Here is a 24,112-nt window from a genome sequence, read left to right on the forward strand (position 1 = left end):
ACCAAGTTTTTATCCTATTAAAACCATAGTGCATTGAAAAGTCCTTTTCTTTAAGATATTAAATTGATACTGGACTCTTGATTTGTTCTGACTTGACTTGATGTTCTACATTTAGACTTGGGACTTGACTTGAGACTTGTGCCTTAAGACTTGAGACTGACTTGGGACTCGAGCAAAATTGACTTGGTCACACCTCTGCCCAGAAGTCATGTAATGTGACGTCAGTAAACTGCAAATCCTCGGGCCAACATTTCTTCTTCTTGGTGGCTGTGTGTCTGGTTTCTCACCAGTGTCCATACTGACACCAGTACACCAGATGAGACGCTGTTCTCTGTGGCAGACCCACTTTGCGATTTAGGCTGATAACAGTGTATTTTTACATAAACATCTTGCCTATCGCAGAAGTATGAATTGCAGTACCAAGTAGTTTTGTTCCATTTGCTAGTCCCTATCCCTGCTGAAGGTGATACTGTCCATTTCCATCACTACAAACAGTTGCCCATTCATCACAGGGTTAAGCACTGTGCTTCGGTTCATTATTGTCTTGTAAGTGTTGGCATCTTAGGGGAGCATGCCACCTAATTAATCATTTTAAAAATGTTCGTCTTAGCCTTTGTTCAATCACAGAAGATCGGGGAAAATTCATGTAAACAGCTGATTTTGGTGTTAAGATCAATTTTTCATAAATTCGCCGTTTGCTCAGAATTTGTTGTATGCATTTAAATTGGTGCATAAGAATATAAGAATCTTTTATAAATGAGGCCCGTTGTGCTCACAGTCTGAGGACATTAGTATGCAAGTCTGGTGGGTGTGTGACTGTGTGTGTGTGTGTGTGTGTGTGTGTGTGTGTGTGTGTGAGAGAGAGAGAGAGAGCCAGACAGTGAGAGAAGGAGTGTGAGTGTGCTGTGTGTCTGTGTGTGCCCCAGGCCATGTGTTACTCTGCTACCGCTAATGAGCCCATTCACACTGCAGCCCACTCTACTGAACACCACACACACACATACACACACACATGTGCGCACGCACACACGCACGCACACACACGTATATATCCACAGGGACGCTGGGACTAGAGATGCTGCGAGCGATCCACCGGCTATATCCCCCGTGGAACGTAACACACACACACACACCCACACACACAGACATGCACACCCACTTTCTCTCTCTCACACACACACACACACACCACACACCATGCACCACACACACACACACACGTCTCTCTCTCACTCACTCACACTCCACACACATTTTTGTTCAGAATTTTGCTCTGACAACCTCACCCACATACCAATCGCTATTCTGCTACCACACACACACACACACACACACACACACACACACACACACACACACAGCCACCCACCCTAACCATCCTACTATAGCGCATAACAGACCATATCATTTGTTAATGTTTCTGTACTGTAAGCTTTGTTAGGTGCTGGACTCTTCCTCATGTTTTCTTCTAGCAGTATTTCTCCTGTGCATGTTTGATAAAGAATACCCGCTTCTGCCAAAAGCCCTGTAGTTTTATGGATTCCTTTCTTTTTATTATAATTTTTGTTTTAAGTTTTGCCAGTTTCCTGCAAAGCACTGTACCTCCGGTTCTAGTGCTAATAGTAGTAGTAGTAGTAGTAGTAGTAGTGGTAGTAATAGTGTTTATATTAGTTGTAATATTACTAATAGCAGTGGCTTTAGTAGCAGTAGTAGTGGAAGTAGCAGCAGTAGTAGTAGTAGTAGTAAAAGTATTAGTGGTAATAGTACTAATAGTAGGAGTAGTAACAGCAGCAGTAGCAGTAATAGTATTAATAGTAGTAGTGGTAGTAGTAGTAATAATAGTGGTAGTATTAGACATAGTAGTAACGGTAGTAGTAATAGTGGTAATGGCAGTAGTAGTGGTTGTAGTAGTGCTAGTAGTAGTAGTAGTAGCAGTAGTAGTAATACTATTAGTAGTAGTAGTAGTAGTACAGCCTGATCTCTTGAAATTTAATAAAATAAGAACAAAGTCTATGTGCTCTGTGCATGGAAAGTGAGAGTATTAAGTTCTCCCAGCACAAAAGAGTCACATAAATGAGGCACAACTATAAACAGGAAGTAGTCTGACATTGAACCAGCATGGTGGACAGTAAGGGTGTTGTGGTCGGGGTGTTGTGGTGTTGGGCGTATGTGTTTCCCTTCAATGCTGGCGGCTGGGATTCAATTCCCAGCTTGTACAAACAAGATTTCTACAGAGTGAAGGTTTAATTTTTAGCAAAAGTTTTTCTTATTTAACCATGACCAAAGCCTTTCCCTGACCTTAACTAAGTTGTTTTCGTCGCCTAACCATAACCATACCCTTAACTGTAACATTAACCAAAGTTGATTCACTTGCCTAAACTTAACCGTTAGCCAACCTTTAGGTAAAACATGGCGTGTCCTATTCATGCTGTTGCCACAGAATCCAATTCTGGGTGGAGGAACATAATCTCTCTGTCACCCTCTCTGCTTTTTTGTAATTTCTTTATACATTCTCATCAGGCAGCGTGTCTATTGACTCAAGTGACTAAATTGCAGGTCTGCTAACCTCATGGGAGAGAAATCAACAGACTCTCCAATATGAACGAAGAGGTGTGTGCTCACATTCATGGTCAATAATAAAAACGTGGGTAGGTAAAAAAACAACAACAAAAAAAACAACAACATATAGGTTAAGCAGTCAGGTGCATCAAGTGTGACATGAGTTTCAATGTGATGCACTTCATCAAACACTGTCATTCCCACTGCTGCCAGTGAGCATAACCGTACATATGTAGGAATGGAAACCTATTATAGCCTTCCCCACGGTTCTGCCCCGGGCAAACACACACACACACACACAAACACACACACTGCTGAATATTGGAATCCACCAGCCATTGGGGTTTGTGAAAAGTAGAAAAAGTGAGTTTTCCTGTGAGATGTTTTATTTTTGCAATATTCAATTCCTAATCCATAGTTTGCAATCTTTAGCTTACTTGTTTTAGCTACTTTTCTAAAACAATGTAATGTATCTATCCATATATATATATTGTCACCTTTGGTCCTACAGTGACCTCAGTGGATTTTTTTGTTCTAAGCTGTTTACATATACTTGTACTTTGCGTATACATAGAAGCGATGTCAGCAGTTCAAATTATTAAAAATCAAGTTATCAGTTATGTTCACACTAATACAAATCAACCATACTTCTGCTGTAGTTTGTTTATGCTTGATATTAAATTCATAAATTCTAATTAATTTGGATGTGGGCGTTCCAATGAGTAACACACATAAGGAACGCTTTCTAACTGAAGCAACAAAATCCTGCAGCAAAGTACACAAGGAAGTGTGGGAGCAATGTTAAAAAACTATCAAATGGACTATTGCAGCTGAAATGTGATAATTGCTTGATCGTAGCTATTTAAAGATATGTGTAACTGCAGTGAGTGTTTTCGGGTTAGGGTTCGGGTTACTGTTGGAGCTTGCTTTGGCCCTTGAGTGTGTATCGGAGTAAGTGATGAAATTTTGAAAACAATCAATCGTCATGATGGCAAAAAGTAGGAAAATAAGGTCCAGGTTGAAAATAACTGGAACTGGAATTCTTTAACTCGACAAAGTACACGCTGAACCTGACCCCCACCCCCCAAAACACACACACACACAGATGCACACACACAAAGAGAGGCACATGCATATAAACACACGCATGCATACACACAAATACACACACATTCTCAAACTCAAATAAACACACACACACATGCAAACACGCACGCACACGCAAGCACGCACGCACATACATGCATATCCACACGCACAGACACAAATACAGATCGCACACACACACCTCCACATGCTTGAGCGCACACACACATGAGAGTGTGAGTGATTGAGCGAGAGACAGAGAGAGATTGTAAAGCCAGCTGTGCGGCGGTAAACCCTGCCAAGTCGAGTGCAGAACTAGCGAGCTGAAGGCAGATGATAAGATGACAGATGAACTGGGCCCAGATGGCCTCCACATCTTCACTTTACAGTCACATAATGCCTTTATAATTCTGCATATTTTCAGTTGGTGCGCTGGTAATTTTAGTGACCTTTATTTACCCATGAAAGGTGCTCTTTTCCAGCAGTATCCTGCTTCACACTCAGTTTTATCTTGTCTCTACTAGCCGGGGTTTAGCAAAGCCATGGCCTGTCTGGCTCAAAGCCAGCAGCTCCATTGTCTTTAGAGTCTGATCAATTCTGTTTCCCGACGCAAGCGATTTGGAGAAGAAAAAGAACGAAACTGGCAATTGTCTGCTGATAGTCCTCCATATGTTCAAATCCTGCTGGCTAATCAGTGGAGAAACAATCCAAACCAGACCATACACGCACAGCTGGATGTTTATTTTGTTATACTGTTTAACTAGTGATATCCCCAAACATAACTGTCCATGTCCATTCCAACGTATGGGAGTATAATCAAACATTTGTACAATATTTGAAGCATTATTGCAAATACTTTTTTTTATTTCTGATTGTTTCTGGGATTGTTTTTTCTCTCAACAAGAACAAGGTTCTTTTCTGCCATCCTGGTACTTTCCCTCTTTGGCCTTATTACTCCTTTTATAGAAATGTTGTTCTGGTACAAGGTAGATTTATATATAATTACTAAGTCTTGGCTATTTGCATTCGGCCCTGTATGGACAAATAATTAGGAACCCAAAAAGGTCCCGTAGTGCAAAAAACTGAAAATTGTACCAAAATTACGAAATATTTCCAAACACAGCAAATGAAATATATAATCATATCCCCCTCAATCTTAAAAATGTACTGATACTCCCTTAAATTAATATTTCAGCAGAGGAAGAGGGTGTTTGAAGAGCAGCTTGTAGAGACTGAGGAGCTGAAGAATGAGGCTAGAGCCTTCAGGAAGCATCTGTATAAACTGGTGTTGGACAAGACATATGCTGAGGTCAAGGTTGAACATGTCAAGGTGGAACAGAAAGAGAAGGAAGCCATGAAACTCATGAAGGACAGCAAGCTTAAAGCAGCCCAGCTAGACGAACGTGTTGCAACAATAGCTAGAGAAGATTATCAAAAGCTCTTGAGATAGACAAGAGTGTAAGCATACAAAGATTGAAAAACGTAAGATAGATGACCTCCACACAGCCATAGCAGAGAGTGAAAGGAAGAGAAGCCTTCTGCCAGACGCCATTGATAAGCACCAGGAGCAGGAGAAGAAAGAGCTAAGCAGGTTTTACAGTCTGTGGGAAGAGAGTCCTTCTACTTGAAGCCACTGAGGAACTCCTAGCTGGTAGAGTTAGAATGGAGAATGAGGAGTGGAGCCACCACTGCAGGTGTTTGGAGGTGGAGCTGGTTGCCCTCAAGAGATAGGCCTTGATGAGGCAGGCCATGAGCAGGCGCTCCATCAGCAAGCTGCTGATCTGTGCCAGGTACAAGCCAAAGACCTTCAGGCTGAGTTGATGTCCAGCCTCAAGGAGTGGCCGACTCCCTGGAAATGCTGACTCCCTGCATTCAAAGACCATTGAGGCAGAGGAGCGCCTAGAGTCCATTATCCAGGACTGGCACAGCAACAGAGAGGCCATGACATCAGGCTTTCAAAAGGCCCGGTCTACCCAGAGGGAGGTGGAGGAGCAGCTGAGATCACACCCACGTGACTCTTAGACTAAACAGGCAACCTGCCTCAGTGAGAAACAAGAGACCCTGACTGTCTGAAGTCCTACATGCAGAATGTGGAGAATGAGAGCAAGAACATAAAGATGCAAACGTCCCTATTCAACCTGGAGAACGCTGAGCAGGCTGCTGAGGTGAGTCAGGCCTCCAGCCAGGCTGTTATTATAACAACTCAGGAACAAGTGAGGTTTCCGATGACTCAGTGGGAGAGAGAGAAACACACTCCTCATTGAGAGGAAAGAGGCGCTTGCGGTCCAGAAAAAAATGAAATGAAGCCAATTTTCAAAACCTTGAAAGAGTAGTATGTTCTCTCAATCTCCAGAGGAACAGTGCTGTTGAGGTCCTGACTCAGGCGACCAAAGAGTTGACCAAAGTCCAGGCTGCTCCCCAGGAGGTGGAGAGGAGCAGAAAGGATGCTAAAGATCAACTGGCCTCCCTCCAGATCCAGAGGGATGAAGAGCAAGCCAGTGTCCTGACAGACCAGCAGGAGGCCAAGAAGGGCCTCCAATACATCATCAGAGGTCCAAGAGGCAAGAAAATCTGCCAGAAAAGGACAGCTTGGAGAAACATAAAACTGAGAACTGGAAAGAAGCCAACCAGCTTGATGGATGAGATGGAGGCAGAGTGGAAGAAGCGGGAAACTGAACGCATACTAGCTAATGTATCTAGTAGAAGCTAGTAGAAGCTAATAATCACATGTTAACATTAACATCAGTTGCTGTGCTAAATGAGCCTGCTGGCTAGTTAGCTAGCTAACAGTTTGTTCACGTTAACTGAGCTGACTCTTCTCAAGCAACTGTGTCACAACTGTGTCACAGTAGCCTAAAGTTGGAAACAAATCTACCTTATCAAACTATTGACTTTTACAGATAACGTTACTGAAGTGAACTACACTCACACCACAGCAATCATTTTCAGGTATCTCTCACTTGTTATATAATTAGACATTATTTGCCTATAGCCAATTCTCTGCTGGATCTCCATGCTGGTGCCAGCTGGGGATGCTGGGAGATTTAGGCAACTGCAAAGCCTATAAGCGGAACTGCTGGCAATGCTAGCCCGTTAGCTGCACTCCCATAAGTAGCCTACGCGGGTGCACCATGTGGACCATGTGCGGCCCATTGGACATATCAAACCAACAGATCATTTTGTCAAGGCTGTGAGGCTTTCATTTCCCCTGTGGTGTTTGTGATTTTATCACACAAATAGACAGACAGACACAAAAGCCCGGAAGATCTGACAAAGGCTACTTTGTGAGTCTTATCAATGTTACTTACGCAACGTGCACACACATCCACATACACAGAGGGAGAGAGAGCACAGGTTCAGTGTCTTCAATAAACACTGATAGAAGAAATATAGAAAAGAAGAGAGCGAGACCTAGTGAGACCTTGAAACACTGAAGAAAAAAAGAGACTATATTCTGTGTACTGTTTATATTTCTGTTTTTTTATGTACTATAATTACATGGACCAGTAAAGAGATTATGAATGGGCACAATATCTCTCTAGTGTCTGGCATAGAAAAGAGACCCTTAACAAGTACAGGTTCAGTCAGAACCACATCAAAAAATAGACATAAGAAATCATGGGAACAAGAAATCAAAAATATGAGGTGAAGCTGAAATAGAACTGCACTTACTCACATAATGGAATCAACTTAATCTAATGAGAGAAGTATGCTTTGATATATACTTTTATATTTATGTTCATGATTCACTCAAGCATTAATTTTTAGGTCATGTTTCACCCTCAAAAGAAGCATCATAGGAATTTAGCTAAAATATCCAGCGAAACGCTCGTCTGTCAGAATGTAGCACCTCAGTTGGTGTTACATTCTAATTTGGCACCGAGCGCAGAGTCAGATCATTGTTTTAGAGGATGACTGAGTCTTGAGACAAGACAAGGAAAGCGAGCCAGGTGTAACGCTTTCACACACTCATTATCTCCTTTCATCTGATTCCTCCAACACGTACTGATTGTGTTGCCAGGATCCAGCAGGCTTAGAGAGCACTAAACAAACAATCCCACGGTGAGGGAACGACACTCGTGCTTCCCTTTAATTTCACCCGTTCCAATTGAAAAAAAAAAAACAGACCCATGAACGCATGACATATAGACTTGTCTTGTGCATTCTACTAAGACAAGGAATTTTTTCTTTCTTTTGGAAAATGAAGGGATGACATTAAAAAAGTTTCCACATCGCTGAGAAAGAAGGACTGCAATGAAAAAGAAGTCAGTTTATTATTAATTGCGCTATTTTTTTTATGTACTACCCATAGGTGAGTTTTTCTGATGGATTAAAGACATTTGAATTTAATTTCTACACATCCAACAATTAAACAGTAAACAATTTTATTTGATTTCTTGCCAAGTGTTTTATCAATGGAATTTGCTTCCCAGTGTTAAAAATGCATGCACTCATCATACTATAAGGCACTTTTGGATAAAAGCATCCACCAAATTGCATATTTTTGTGACACAATGACCACAATGGCAGTTGGACGGTATTGACTGCCTGTACATCCATTACCAATCAATTTGTATTTGGCGGAGGGGGATAAGATAATTTTTCTCCAGTAAAATTGGTGCATTTGTATAATACTCTGCATTTATTCTCATTATTATTTCTTTTTATCTAAAAAAATATCCAGTTACAATGAGTGTTAAGGGCAAGATGAGGCCCTGTGGGGGTGGGTGGTATCCCACTAATAAGACTGGATGGTGCTGTTTTCTCTATAGCCTAACACTGCTGCTGGCTGCCTGTTCCACATGCGCCTTCTTTTCGGGTTTTGAATCAAGAAAGAGTAACGAGTCCCTTCCAAAGCAGAGAGCTGCTGCTGACTTAAAGGACTCATCACTCTCCAGTTAGATGTCAAAAAAACACTTCTAGGCAATAAGGGACAAAACCCCCAGAACTAGATAGTGCAGGATATGTCCTAACACTGTTATCACCAACTGTCTGGCCTCTCAACACAAGTCTTCCAGCAATCCATGTATGAGCAGACTGGTCAGTATGTGATGTAGTATATGAGTAGTATGTGTTTTTTGTTGTTGGTACTTCCATGTCCTCCCTGTGTATAATATATAGATATAAAATGTTGTTTTTATGCACTTGGCCACAACAATAATTTCCCTGGGCATAATGAAGTTTATCTAATGCAATAGGTATTCCAACAGCTTTGACATAAAACAGTTTATGCACTATGTGAGAGAATAATAGGTCTGTCAATATGACAGAAACAAATAGGCTGGAGAACAAATCACACCATTACTTCAATCATTCAAATTCCCTCATTAACAAGGAAGCGCTGAATATAATTAGTCATAATTTATCTTTTGGAATTGTATCTGTGATCACATTAAGAATATTACGGAAATGCATTGAGGAACGTTGGTGATCAACACACTTAATTTCAATCTTATTTTGTTTTGTTTTGTTGTTGATACGACAACCAACGTTGAAAACCCATGTAAATATGCCGCCAAAATAAAAGTTTAGACAAACAATTCATAGTTGTCCATAGCTGCTCCCTGCATTGTTTAGTGAAAACAGGACCTAAATATCTTTCTGATATCAGTTCAAAACTGTTTCCAAAGCTGTTTCAATATGAATTTTTACTGTGCATAGGGGAGATGAATATGCAGCAATCGGATCCTCCATTGATGAGGCACTGCACACACACACACACACACACACACACACACAGACACAGACACATACGTATGAACAGAATTGAACTTGATGCTTCGCCACTATTGTTCCAACTTTGATGCTAAGAGAGCAAGTTGAGGTGGAAATTTAATTGAAATTGAGAGACAGAGGGAGGGAGAGAGAAGAGATGAGTAATGATAGAAGAGGAAAAACAGGGCAGAGTCTGCATTCATACAGTATCCTCCACTGTGTGTGTGTGTGTGTGTGTGTGTGTGTGTGTGTGTGTGTGTGTGTGTGTGTGTGTGTGTGTGTGTGTGTGTGTGTGTGTCTGTGTGTGTTGCCTGAGGAGCAGTTGATGGATTTGCTGCTTGACTGCTCACACAGATTGGTGCCTGCTGTGATGGCAGCCTTGAACTGAAATTACACACACACACACACACACACATAGGGAGCTAAAAAGAGTGAGCTACACACAATTGCAATTTCTCTGTGTGTGTGTGTGTGTGTGAGAGAGAATCCATGTTTGTGTGTGTTCTTAAGTGCGAGCGAGCGGGTGTATTGCCTCATAGGAGGCCATTTCAAAGGACTCTGGAAGGATGGATGAATAAACAGCCAATCAGAGTGCAAGAGAGGATGAACCAACAATTGTGCTAGTTCAATATGGAGTGTATGTCTGTGTGTGTGTGTTTATTAACAGCCATTTATTATATTGTGTCGGAAGATTTCATTGTTACTGAATCAGTATGAAGGTGGCTGGCTTCTCTTAACATTGTTATCCAACTGCTACAGCTTATTCCATTAGTTATCAATACAAACAGTACATTAGAATGAGAATGTAATGTCTTCATTGACTCAATAAAATTAACTTAACATCTATCTATCTATCTTTCTATCTATCTATCTATCTATCTATCTATCTATCTACCTCCAGCGGAGCGTCAGGGAGCAGCAGCGAATCAGAGAGCAGCTCAGAGTCGGACACGGACGAATCAGAGAGCAGCTCCAGTGACAGCGAGTATAACCCCGCCTCTCGTACCAATACTCCAGAGGTATGGGATGATGAGTGTGTGTGTGTGTGTGTGTGTGTGTGTGCTGGGTCTTGTTTTGATTTCCTCGTACACAAGGTTTTTATGCCATGTGTCAGAATGGATACTGTGTGCGAGTGATTCTACCACTTATTTACATAGTTAATTTATGGAGGGCGACAAAGCAAACTCATTATCTTCAAACTGAGCTAATCCTAAGCATTAGCGTCATGTTTTTCCATGCAATTTTTTGTCATTTTCCATATACTGAAAAATTACTTGAAAAAGTACTGAAAAATAAATTTGGAAGATAATGGAGAAAATATGATATTAATTATATAATTATATTTAAAAAAAAAGATTTTAAAAGCAGTGTCAATAGGTATTGCAATCACAATATCGTGACCTTATTATAAGGTTCTATCTGACCTTTTTGTCAAAACTGAGTTAGTCGCATGAACCTATTCTATGAGTGCCTGTTGACATATGTGTGGTGTTATTTTTTGAAAATAATGATTTTTGAGTCTGTAATTTCTAAAACAAAAGGACCCATCTCCATTTAACTCAATGGATGATGAAAACTTCGAAGCTCAATATCTCAGAACTATCCTGAAGGCAGATAGAACCTTATAATTCTAAGCTCACGATATTTAAAAAAAAAAAAAAAAAAAAAAAAAGATATATTTTTGCTAGAATCAAACAGGCTTCATTTCCGTGGGTTATATCCTTAAATAACCCATAGAACACAACAGAAGTACATGTGTCCCAGTTTGGAGACACTTCTCATCACTGGAGCCACACAAGGCTTTCTTCATGCCAGCCGTCAAAATCTCATTTTGCCCGTTTCCTTCTTTGTGAAAGGCAGAGGTAACAGTCTTTCTGTCATTGAAATCCCATAGGGAGGGCAAGTAAACAATCTTTCAACAAGTGACGCTAAAACAATTCGCTAATATAATGTCAAGGATGTCTCCAGTTCTGACAAGTGTCTCCAATCTTTGTTTACATTTCCCGAAGTGACAAACGCACTTTCATTGCTTCTTTTATTCTCTCTGATTCAACCATCACACCGGCCTCTGTATGTGTGTGTGTGTGTGTGTGTGTGTGTGAGTGCCTGTACATTAAATGGTGTCTTCGTTCCCACAGTCTCTGGGTGGTTCGCTCATGTCATAAAACTTTGCTGCAGAAAACTGAATTATCACATTATTACGATGGCTCAACGCTGCCTGGTTTCATGAACTTATGCAGGCAGACACGCCGAGAAAAAGAGAGGGAAACAGAGAAAGAGGAAGAAAAAAACATTAAAAGACTTCGAGTCTCTATAGAGCTTTCAGTCTAAACATCCTGCCTGCAAATATTTATAGAGGAGCGTGAACAGGCAGGTGTATGTAAAAATGACACATCACAGTAATGAGCAGCAGAGTGCACACAGTGTTTATTGTTGATTTGCACAAATGAATGGCTTTGTCATGACTGGCAATTTATTGCACATTTAGGATTTCATAGAGGTTATCTGTGTGTGTGAGAGAGAGGGAGGGAGAGAGAGAGAGAGAGAGAGAGAGTTTGTGTTTGGATGAGTGTGAGGGAGGGAGGGAGGGAGGGAGGGAGGGAATGAGCGATCAAGTGGGTGGTTGATTGCACTGTTAAGTGTAATAAAATTTAAATGATTATTTCTTCAATATTTGCTGGTAATTGTTTATTGTGGTAAAATAATCACAAAATGACTATTTCCTGGAGGCATAGAGGATAAATGGAGCTGCTTTCCCATCTCACTGAAAAACAGTTGCTTTACTTAAAAAAAGAAAATGCTTTAAAAATGCATAAGTACACTCCTGTGCTCTGTCTTTACCTGCAAAAAAAAGATAAACGTTGCATTGATTTATGATCCCAAGGCAAAATCCTTTTGATGTTAATTTTCCCCTTAAGTAGCATCAAAGCTAAGCAAAACATCTCTAACTTCCTTTGAGTTTCTGACTGATATATGAGATGCTGTTTTGTCTACAGATAGGAACATCCTGATACAGTGTCCCGGACAGTTTTAAATTTTTAATAATCTCTAAATTGTGTTTTCTTCCTCTCCTCTTCATCGTTTCCATCTCCCCTCCACCACCACCCACCGTACTTTAACACCCCCCCCCCCCCCTCCCCCAAAGCCGGAGCCTCCCTCCACCAACAAGTGGCAGTTGGACAGCTGGTTGAACAAAGTCCAGGCTCAAACCAAACCGCTGGTTCCCCCACAGCAAGAGCATCATGACACCGGTTGGTACATATACTGTATACTGTATATATATATATGCTGTATATATGGAAGGTGAAACCCAGTGTGTCTTATAGGGAATCTATGTATCTGTGTGAAAGATATTCTGGGTTGATCATATGGACTGGACAGCTCTGAATTTAGCCTCTAAGATGCTGTATATAAGGTGACTCCTAAATTATTTAAATATGAATGAAAAAAACAGAGTTCATGGTGCACAGTGCAGGTAAACGTTTGTTATTAAGTGGAGAAATAACTGTATTACAAGCGTGAAATTCACTGGTTACCTCCGCTGCCCAGGCTCCATCACCCAGGGTCCGGAGACTTTCTCCCCAGGGAGCGAGGCACCGGGAGTGGGTGTGGCTGCCAAGACCAAGCCCTGCGGAGCCAGCAGCACCCCCGTCACACCTGCACAGACAGCTGAACACAAGGATACAAGGGGAACCTTCTGGTATGAGCTGCATTGTTTTAAAAATGAATGAATGAATGATGGATGGATGGACAAAGGAGACTGACAAACTGAAGTGGCTTGTCTGACAAAATCTGTCTCTCTAACCACCAAAAAAAAAAAATCAATTTTTATGCTCGGCAGCCCCGGCAGAGAGAAGGCCAAGGCCAAGCTGAGCCAGAAGGCCTCGGCGGAGGGACAGAGGTCAAAGATGAGGCTGTCGCCGGGGCTGTTGTCAGGGTCAGAGGTCACGACCCCCAGGAGGAATACAACGGGGAAGAAGCAGCCCAGACGGACAGAGAGGTCAAACAGTCTGGAGGATAATCAGAACCAGACATGGACCAGAGCAAACCAGCACAGGTAAGAAAGAGAGAGAGGAAGAAAGAAAGAAAGAAAGAACACAGGTAGGGAATGAGGAAGGCAATAAGGAAGGAAACAAGTGAAGTGAGGATGAAAAGATGCGAAGACTGCATGAATGAACGAAGTGATGCAGAAAAACGTCTTCCTCTCAAACCAAACACTTGGCCACTCCACCCTTGACCAAGTGGCCACTTAACTTGAGCATTTCAAAGTGGCCACTCCTTTGCATTTTGGGTAAAGTGAATGTGATTTCCATCAGTCATTTGGCAGCATCCCAAAAGCCTCATTTGACTCCGCTAAACAACAGTCTTGTGCTCTGAGGAGCGTTGCTAGGTTACAGTGCTAAGACGTTGTCAGCTGATGGAGCATCCCATAGTCACTCCTTAGCGTTGAGTAAAGTAACACAGGTCTCATTACTCGTTATTCATTCAAAAGTAATGCTATTACTTATTACACCCCCAACATTGCCGGCAATCAATAACTCATTGTCTTGCCAGTGTGTTTCCGTGTAAATGATCAGGGAAACCAAGTAGCGCTGATGTCCAATGTTCTTTCCATCCTTTTCATCAATAGAATCAAAGTGGTGGGAATGTATCCACCAAGAGAAAATCAGCGTTTCCACCATTTTTCATCTAAACTAGCTCAGCAGGAGACCAAAACCAGTCGCAAAGTGAGGGTGCGATTTAGTTTTTTGGATAATTCAACTTCAATCCGATATTTAGAGGGGGTGAAAACAAAAGTGACGGCTTAATTCTTGATTGGTAACTGTAATATTCTTACTCAACATTATTGTAACCTGTTACTAAGGCTTTACACCCAACCCTGTCAGTCAGTATTAAGGGCCTATAGAGGGCCCAGTGGATCACTTAGCTTCTTGGCAACTAGCCACTGAAACACTCTCTGATTTCTGCATCTGTTTCTGACAAGAATGCACAGATTGAGTAGAAGTCAGCTGAGGTGCTCAGTTTGACGTTAGGCCAATCAGGAAGAAACACTGACACTGACAGAAACACTGACTTGACTTTCATGCTCTTTCATATTCATTTTTTGTTGGGTTTTTTTTTCACAATTGCACACATTCTCCCTTGGGAGCATCCCATCGTAAAGCTCCAATTCAGAAGTTGACGTGCTCAAGCGTGGTCGAGGGAAGGAAGAACATCTTTCCTTTCTTCCTACACCTCCTCGATTTTGAACCCAATTCCAATTGCAATCCTAATTCTTCCTCTGATTCCTCCCTCCAGCCCTGCAGCGAGGGATAAGGACCTGCTGCCTCCCCCCTCCCTGGAGCATCAGAACCCCCCCAGGCCGCGAACCAAACCCCCCAGCGGGAAAACAGCCCCCAGGAAGGAACCCCGCAGCGCTACCAACACAAACAACACAGTCACTCCGCCGTCGTCGATACAGCAAGCCCCCGCCCCGATGCCTGCTGTGACTGTCAGCCAGGTTAGTGTTTGGGAGGATGGGGGTGGGGTGGCGGCGGCCCGAGGGGTGTGTGTGTGTGTTTGTGTGCGTGCGGGGAGGGGGGCGGTCACAAGAGTTAGAATCAACATGATCAGAGCTGACCTTCAATAGAAAACGTAAATAGAAACTAATTCCTTTGCTAATGTCTTCGACTCATTCTCTATTACTTTAATGGGTTGGAAAAGACAATTATGTCATGCCAAAAGTTTTTCAATATTTAAAAATTTCATTTTTTTGTAAAAAATACTATGTGTAGCATTAAACATCAATATATCATTGTCGAATTAATGGTGACACCTTGGTATATTTACCGTAAACAAATGAGACCATGGTGGAGACGATTGGTAGCCTCTATCTCACACCAGTGGTATTGTTAGTGCTAGTGTTTCTCCAAATTAAGACCACATTTCCCATAAACCCCAATTTTTCCTGTCAGAGAGAAGCTGTAACAACAAACTAACCACCAAAGAATAAAGAAATAAACCAACAAAGAAGCTTTAGCTCTGTTTGCGTTGAAAGAACAGCACCCTCTTCCTGTTTTGTGCCATAAAGCAATCTCCCTTTTGTACTGTAAAGCAAAACAGCAGATTTTCCCTGTCTGGTTTGTTTAGGGTAAAACAAACCAGACAGTTTGTTGTTAAATGCTGTTAAAATGCTGAACATTTAAAGGCACACTTCCTGAATTGGATGAAGAGTCCAAGCCTGGTGGCTGGCTGTCCCTGTGTGTGTGTGTGTGTGTGTGTGTGCCTGCAGAAGAGATTCATCCTAAACTGAGATATCCAGCATTTGAAAAATCCTCTGCTTTCAACTGCTAGCCCGCTGGTTTATTTTGGTGCTGGCAGTATCCTTACAGTTCAAATTATTTGTCTCTGTCTTTCCTAGAGCTTACAATAAACCTAGCTTTATGGTTCAGGTGGGAATCATCAAAAACAGGCAAGATAACATGGGGAAGGTCATTTCCAAGAGCTTCAAAGCCTACTGTCTTCATCTGACAGGGATGGAATTCAGTTCAAATGAAAAAAATATGAGGTTTAGTTTTCCACCAGTCCCATATTCGTCCAAATGAGAGATTCTCAGGGAAAGAGGACATTATCGGAGTAAAATACACAGTGGGGATGCATGTCCTCAACCCAACCCAAGCACATTAGGGAACTTTCCCTTCCGCAATGTGCATCTGGAATATTCTAAAGACCCAATGTTCAAGTCCAAGTCCGCCATGCATGTAAGTTACCACTGTCCATGTATCCCATAATGATCTCTTCATCTTCATAGACTCTGGGTGATTTGTTGAAGTCATAAAACTCCACAGCATAAAAACTGTATTATTACATGACTGTTATGGCTCAGCTGACTGGTTTTTATAGAAATATGGAGACAGAGAGAGAGAGACAGACAAACAGACAAAGGGAGAGAGCTGAATGATCGTGCTTTAACGAGTTAACACTTAGTGGTTTTATGAAGATTGTGTAGTTTCAAGTTGAAAGAAAGAGAGCAAGAAAAAAAGAAGTGAGTAAGAAAGAGAGAAAGCTGAATTATCACTTAATCACTTCACCACTTAACACTCAGTGACTTTATGTATCCAGACATAGAGAAGAGAATGAAAGATTATAAAATGACTATAAAAGATGGAACTGTTTCTATTCAGTCCTTAACTAGGAAAAGGGGAAAGTGGTGCTTCTTGCATTTCCAAAATAATTCATATCAAAATATCAATAGTTCAAAATGTCAGCGTCACAGTTGTTGGCTATAAAAATAAAAAAATCTCCCTGTGTGATTTGAAGTCTAAACAGAAGTCTGCAAAATTAATTTAGGGTCACAGGAAAGTAAACCTTGAGACTGTGGTTCCCCCAGAGAAAAAGTTTAAAATGTGAAAAAGCGCTGAAGTGAGGCCCACATGTCAGAAAGATCAATAGATATGACTCATGTTCAGAAAAACAAAATAACGGAACGTAACTGCAGACTCTCAGCATGCAACGCATTCCAGGCCGGAGTTAAGTTACTGTTTTTTTGAAGATGTGCCATGTTTTGATCTTTGTGGCATGGGCGCCTCCCATCATTATATTTGTTTGTTCGGAAAAACACAAAAATCCAATCTTTTTTTATGCTGTCATCCTGAAGAATCCTTACATCTCCAAGAAGTCAGCTTTTCAGGCACTATCGACACCCTCATGTGTTTTATACTTTACAATGCATCCAGAATAGTTTAGCTTGGTTCCAAGGTCATGAAACATATTTATATTTAACTAATAAAAATGGCACAAGGACACCGACAACTAGCAAGCAGCATTTCCATCCAACTCTGTCATATAGCCTAAGACCAGACTGACAAGTCTGACCTAAGAGAGACTGACAAGCCTGACCTTGACGTCTTCCACCTCTTCACCAGCTGCTTGAGCTTCATTCATCTGGACATTGGTTCAGATGGCCAAACATTAATTCATTCCTACATACAATTATGCACAACAATGTCAACTTTTTCTTTTTTTCATTTCCAAATGATAGTGGACGTCAGGAACAAGAAGAATCTTTTACTGCCAATCCACATTGATAACTAGGCCACTGATAAAGTTGAAACTTTCCATAGTTTTGTCATATTATATCCACCTTATGCCTTTGTTGTTAGCTGTGATTTATGTTGTGCTGTGTTTTTTGTTCAACTCAAGATAAATTCTCCCTTTGAGACAATTAAGTCATCCTTAACCTTATCTAGCCTAGAAGTGTCCTAGAAGTGTCTAATCTAGTCATTAATATAGCACAATGCTATTTGGTGGCCACCTTTTCCCTGTTTTTTGCTCTTCATAATGTTTGTCCTATATCGTTCTGTGATTGATGATCGGTGAGATCTAGTTAGGCTCACCCAACCCTTTGCCCTATCCTTCTCTTCCACATTTCTTACGTCTTTAAAAACAGGACAAGAGGAAACACCGAGGCCCGAGCAGCAAAATCACGCCCAAGTCCCGAGAATTCATTGAAACGGATTCCTCCTCCTCCTCGTCGGAGTGCCACTCGGACGCGGAGGAGGCGGCCAAAGTCCCGGCCCTGCCGCCTCAGGCGACGCGCGCCGCCATCAACACGCAGACTCTGTCCAACACGCACATGCACACGCCCCTTCCCCCATGCCTTGGCCCTACTAGTGGTGTGGGGAGTCTGGGAACGTTTGGGGGCAAGGGACTTCGGGTCAAAGACGGTAGCAGCGTGACCACTAATGGTAGCAGCAGTATTAACAGTAGCATTAGCAGTGGTAGTAACAGCAGCAGTGGTAGTTGTAACTCCCTAAGCATTACCAACCTAAGTGGCTCATTTGGTACCTCGGTTCCCGATCCTGGAGGGTTAGGGGGACCGTGCAAGGACCTGGAATCCATGTCCCCCCCTTCCAACCTGGGACACGAGCTGCCTCTTTCCCCCCTGAGAGAATACCAAGAGATCCAGAGCTTGTGGGTCAAAATCGAGCTGAGTTTGCTGAGCAGGGTGCCCGGGCAGGGGCTGGGGGAAAGATCTAGAGGAGGGACGGGGGAACGGGACGGGGGCGAGGCGTCGGGCGAGAGAGACAGGGAGAGACAGGGGGAGAGGGAGAGGACAGGGGCGGGAGAGAGAGAGAGACAGAGGCAGGAAGAGAGAGAGTGGCCGGGGCCGAGGGACAGAGAGAAGCTAGCCAAAGGGGAGAGACAGGAGGAGGAAGGCGAGAGGATAGGGCAGGAGATGGGGCAGAGGGAGAGGCAGGGCGACAGAGAGCGGCCGACGGAGAGGGAGAAGCAGGCGGACAGAGATGACCGGGAGAGGTTCGGGCTCGGGGAGAGGGAGAGGACGACGGCGGCGAGGGACAGAGAGAAGGTGTGCCAAGGTCCCGGGGCCCCGGACAACCCGCCCACGCAAGAGCAGAGTAATCCAAGGCTGAGCGGGAGGACGGACAGAGGAGAGAACGGAGGCAAACACAGGAGGCAGACAGCTGGCAGCATGGTGGTCCCGACAGAAAAACACACCAGCAAGAGCAAGAGGAAACACAAGGTGAGGAGCAGGATCCTGGCTTTAAATTTTCATGTTTTTGGAATGAAAACCTCTTCATCTGGCTGAGTATTTTTTAATCCCTACCCTTTGTTTTGCTCTCTCTCTCTCTCTCTCTCTCTCTCTCTCTCTCTCTCACTGAATGTCTTATCCGTCCTCTATGTTCCCAGTCGGACCACGGCGAGTCGTCAGTCAACAGCAATAAGAAGCTGCGATTGGACAAAGACTGCCAGCTCCTCCCACCCTGCATCTCCCCCATACACACCCACAAGAACAGCTCCACAGAGTAAGTACCGACATACACACCGACAAGAGTAGCTCCCCACAGGAGGAACTGGGAGGAAAAACAGCAGTGGACAAATACTGCAATGTACCACTTTGTTACAAACAGCTACTGGCAATGTCATTTACATTTCTGGGTCTATTTTGCTGTTTGGTGGTGGATTTTTCTTATTAACGTAGACGATGGGATGTCACATTGGTATATTGGTGATATTTCCAGCGCAGCTACAGTGGAGTTTCACGGGAGAAACATTTTCAGCTGTCTAAAACATCGACAGTAAATGTCAGGACGAGTAATCTGGGGGTTGCTGAAAGTAATTCTGGGAAATGTAGGAAATCACTAACTGAAGCAGAAGTAGATGAGGCAGGTTGAGGGAAAGTGGGTACACCAAAAAAGTAAAGTATAGTAGTAGAGTATAAGAGAGTCAAATATTCCTTTAACTTTGTATTCACTGGCAAATAATCAATTAGTATGCTCATCCAATGCAATCACAACGACAGAGACGATGTTTTCTTGCGGTTTCCTTGCTCTGCCTGTCGCAAGCAAGGGAACACGGAGAATGAGATTTTAACCGATTTGATGAAAAATAATAGAATGCCACGCTTTGCTCAAGGGATGTTAAGAAATATGGAGGTGAGATATTGACGCGTAATGCGTATCAGGACTGCGTATCAGGATTTAAGGACCCTCTCCTTTGACTTCACCAACAATTTGAGTATTTTCAACCAAATTATTGGTTAACATGACAAAATGTGAGTACCAACTGATTCCTGCGTAATGGAAAAGGCCCGGCTTTGCATCCTTCCCCTGCCTCATCCGACTGGGACAGGGACTGGTAGAGGTAATCAGACGTGTTTTTTTCGGAGATGAGTATTTTCAGAACGGCTTAAAATTTTTAATGGGTGATGAAGTCGCTGGGGACGGGATTTAAATTTGCACTGTGACCCAGGAATGACAAACCATGAATTTCAGCTTTCCATTTGAATTATTAAAAACAGACTAAGCTGGCTGTCTCTATAAATAAGCCTCATCATGACAGCTACAGAGGAAATATTTTTATAGCATCTCCGCTTTATTAGACAGTGTGCAGCCGAGGAGAGTCAGGAAAGATGGAAGGGAAAGATGGAAGACAGAGGGTGACATGAGACAGAGGTTGTGGCCTGGATCTGAACCCGTGACACTGTGTGGTAGCGGCCTTCGCCCACAGAGCCACCAGAATGTCCCATTATCATGCGGCCTCTCTTCAGCCAGAGGAGGTTAAGAGGCTTTTTATGGAAGCTGTAAACTGCATGATGACGGTCCTCCTCAGGTCCAACAACAAGATGTGTTCTTAAAGGATAATTATGGTCGTTTTGAGCTTGGGCCTTATTTTCCTAGTTTTTGCCATCATGATGATTGATTGTGTTCAGAATTTTGTCACTTAGTTCACTGTAGAGCTTTATGTACCTCCAGTTTACAGGGAGCGCTGCTCTCCAATACACACACACACAGGGCCGAAGCAAGCTCCAACAGTTGAACCCAAAAGCGATTCAAACACATCTTTTCAACCCACACTGATTTTCTGATTGTCCAGTGCCTGAAACTTGCGTACATTGCGGTATTAGATATTAGATATTAGATAGTTATTTTAGCTAGCTGATGCTGTGTTCAAGTCATATCGGATTATCTGTAATTACGAACTGCAAACTAGGAAAACCTGTTCACATCCACCTCCTAGTGGTAATTGCAAGTAATTTGCGTACTCCGATATCTCCTACCTGGCATCATGAACCACTCATGAGTGTGTAAGCTCAAACAGTACATAGCAACATAGCAGTGAATCCACCAATGTTGGCAGTTAAAGGTATTACAAATCAAAATTACACAGCAGCACTACCGGCAAACTGAAGCTACATAAAGCTCTACACTGAAGTAAGTGATGAAATTTTGAACACAATCAATCGTCATGATGGCAAAAACTAGCAAAAATAACCGCAATTATGCTTTAAAGGGGCGTTAAGTAACCTATGATCTCTGTCAACCAGTAAGAATTTCAACAACACTGATAGAACTTATGTCCTCCTACAGTGGAGAAAACAGAGTGAGTTTTGAAAGCCAGCAGCTGGCCAAGTAATTGCAGAGTCATTGGAGATCAGTGGCAGATATATCTGGCAAATATATTTTGGATATACTGTGGTCATTTTGTGTTATGAGGCAGTAAAGATCTAACTTATTTCCCCTTTAAATAACGAGGAGAGCTCACACATACGGTGATGCATGCACACACTGGCATCCACTTAGGAAAGCAGATAGACACACACACGCACACGCACACACAGGCTTATACAGACGCACACAGACAGGTATGCATGCACACAGACACACAAGCACACTGACGCACACGCGCACACACACACACACACTACAGCAACTAATTAGTCTTTGTCTCTCTGGTTTTGTATATTATCACTAATGTCGGAGCCTGGGGCGCTGTTCTGCGAGCTCAGCACTTTCTCGCTACATCAAACCCCCAGAGTTTCCAGGGAGAGAAAAACAGAAAAGTATTATCTGTTGTGCTGCAAACAATATGAGTCACAAGAGCTACAGCGAGGCAGTTGGGGGAATAATATCCAATGTTCTAACAAGAAAGGCACAATTAGAACGATTTTGAAAAGAAAATATCATTCAATAGCTGCAAACTATTATGTGTGAACAACGTGAAATGTTGGATGTTATCGCCAGTGAGATGATTTAGCCCAAGTAAAGCAAGCGGGTGATTACTTTTACATGCTGGATTTCTGCATTATTAGACTGCACAATTTTTTTATTTCTTGTCCACTTTGATAATATAAGGTGATGAGTAGCATACGAAAATGTGCAAAAAGACAAGAGGGTGATGAGTATGCAAAATGTTGTCTATACCTCATTTTGCAGGGACTGATAACTCTTACCTGTTTGTGTGTGTGTGTCTTACTCCAGCTCTCTAAACAGGAAGCAGTCTCGACGGCGCGACGAGAAGCTCCTCCCCCCCCTCCTGTCCCCGCTCTCCGACGATCCCCCCCGCAAACGCACCTGCGAGGGCGGCTCCTCCCTCAGCCAGGAGGGCGCCGCCGCCGTCGCCGCCGGGGTGCTCACCTGCTCCTCCTCCTCCACCTCCTCCTCCTCCTCCTCCTCACACAGACACAGGAGAGGTGAAGGCAAGGCATCATCGCATGGGAAGAATGGCAGTGTAAGTGCTGGAGGATATGGTAAAGGATAATAAAGAAACACATCCGAGTTCCTTTAAGTGATGAGAACATAGACACCAAAATCATCCATGGGTCCCCGGTAGATCATTTCACTGTAGTGCTCCATACTAACACTTTAGCATACACTAGGTTGAGTGATGGTGACTAGTATTATCTCAAAAGTGAGAAAGTGAGAACTTGCAATAGCTCAACCCTAAATGGTAAATAATTTTAAATGATATGTGGCTAAGTTTGGTAGTTTTGTGTAGGAAATTAATAAAATGTACACAAAATGTGATCCAAAAATAACTGTTTAACTGCTAGCTGTTTTGAGTTAGCAGGGACTATTTTTCCTTTTTCACTAGGAAGTGAAGGTAATGGGTGATGGGAGACTATTACAGTTAAAAATCACTGTGCAGCGGATGAATACATGGTTGCTCATCTGAAATAGTTTCAGAAATAAACCTGCTATATCAGCTATATTGAGTTAATGATATTTCCTTTTTTAAATGTATGAATCTACAGGCTATATAATAAAAAAGACAACTTTTTATTACTAAAACGTCAGTTTTTTTGCTTTGGATAATGCTAATTGCTAATTACTATCACTCAATATAGTGTATGCTATGCTATGTTAGCATGAAAATGAAAGATCTACCAGGGACACATGATTAGGGTGTCTATGTTCTCATTTTGTAATGGGTAATTGACCAAAAACTTGGTGTATTCCTTTAATAATTAGTTGTGATTTTAAGAAAAACAAAACCACATAGCTATCACTTTTACAAACATTTTCCCCATTGATCTACTTCATGCTTTCATGCTTGCGTTTAGTCTGGTTTTGGAATTCTTTGGGCTTAAGTCTCTACGATATCCAAGGAAACTTTCCAGAAGAGTAGCAGGTAATGCATCAAAAGCAGTGGGGAGAGGAAATAATGCAATATACCAATAGTCAGCAGCTCCCAGCAGCTACAGAATGTAGCCACAATTCCCTATTAAATTGACAATGATACATTTAGGGAAAATCCTACACGGGTCACCTTTAAAGGTTTCAGATTTAAAGTTATAACTTGCTTTGTAAGTAAGGCTGAAGACAAAGAGGAAAGTGCAAACTGCAAAATGTATGACTTTACTCTTTTATTTTTACATTGTGCATTCACAAGTAAAATAGGCTCAAACCACCGGTAAGACTCGAAATTTACATCGGGTGGACACCTGTGTGTAAATTTAAACTAAGGATCATTACTATGACATTATTATGATCATTACACTGTACCCCCATTTACTCATGCAATATAATTAGTGCCCCCCCCACACACTCTCCCTTTGTTTTTGTCCACACACACACTTAGAGACCGTCTCCCACGTATACAAAATGTTTTTGGGGGTTTTCTGCAAGTTTTCTGCAGGACGCTGGCTGTTTGAAACTCACACATTGCAATACTAATTAATACCAATTTAACACCATGCACCTCTTCTCCCTCCCTCCTTCCTTTCCCTTTAGGAAATGGATGCCCATGGTGACAAGCCCTGTGCAGACGGTTACCATGCCAACGGGCAGTCGGACTCGGAGGTGTGGCCTGAACCGCTGACGGAGCCCACAGAACCTCGCAGACCCAGACTGTCATTTAGTGACACGTATGTAGAAATACAATATACTCTCACACACACACACACACACACACACACACACACACACACACACACACACACACATACAGTAGAAGCCCAAACTCGGTTTTG

At 42.4% G+C, this 24,112-nt stretch overlaps 1 protein-coding gene across 1 annotated transcript in view; it reads left to right on the top strand.

Annotated features, from left to right (window-relative positions):
* aff2 (AF4/FMR2 family, member 2) overlaps nucleotides 1-24,112 on the top strand; it is a 117,044-nt gene that overhangs the window by 84,897 nt on the left and 8,035 nt on the right. The window contains exons 11-19 of the mRNA XM_071526828.1: nucleotides 10,262-10,379; nucleotides 12,506-12,611; nucleotides 12,910-13,060; nucleotides 13,202-13,417; nucleotides 14,659-14,866; nucleotides 17,789-18,883; nucleotides 19,051-19,166; nucleotides 22,122-22,371; nucleotides 23,874-24,007. Of these exons, the coding sequence (XP_071382929.1) occupies nucleotides 10,262-10,379; nucleotides 12,506-12,611; nucleotides 12,910-13,060; nucleotides 13,202-13,417; nucleotides 14,659-14,866; nucleotides 17,789-18,883; nucleotides 19,051-19,166; nucleotides 22,122-22,371; nucleotides 23,874-24,007 (2,394 nt within the window). The remainder of the gene's footprint in view (nucleotides 1-10,261; nucleotides 10,380-12,505; nucleotides 12,612-12,909; nucleotides 13,061-13,201; nucleotides 13,418-14,658; nucleotides 14,867-17,788; nucleotides 18,884-19,050; nucleotides 19,167-22,121; nucleotides 22,372-23,873; nucleotides 24,008-24,112) is intronic.

This window comes from Centroberyx affinis, unplaced genomic scaffold (genome assembly GCF_046629955.1).
Source record: "Centroberyx affinis isolate AG114_WGS23_722 - 3 ecotype Tasmania unplaced genomic scaffold, CSIRO-AGI_Caff_v1 ptg001466l_1, whole genome shotgun sequence".
Classification (NCBI taxonomy): domain Eukaryota; kingdom Metazoa; phylum Chordata; class Actinopteri; order Beryciformes; family Berycidae; genus Centroberyx; species Centroberyx affinis.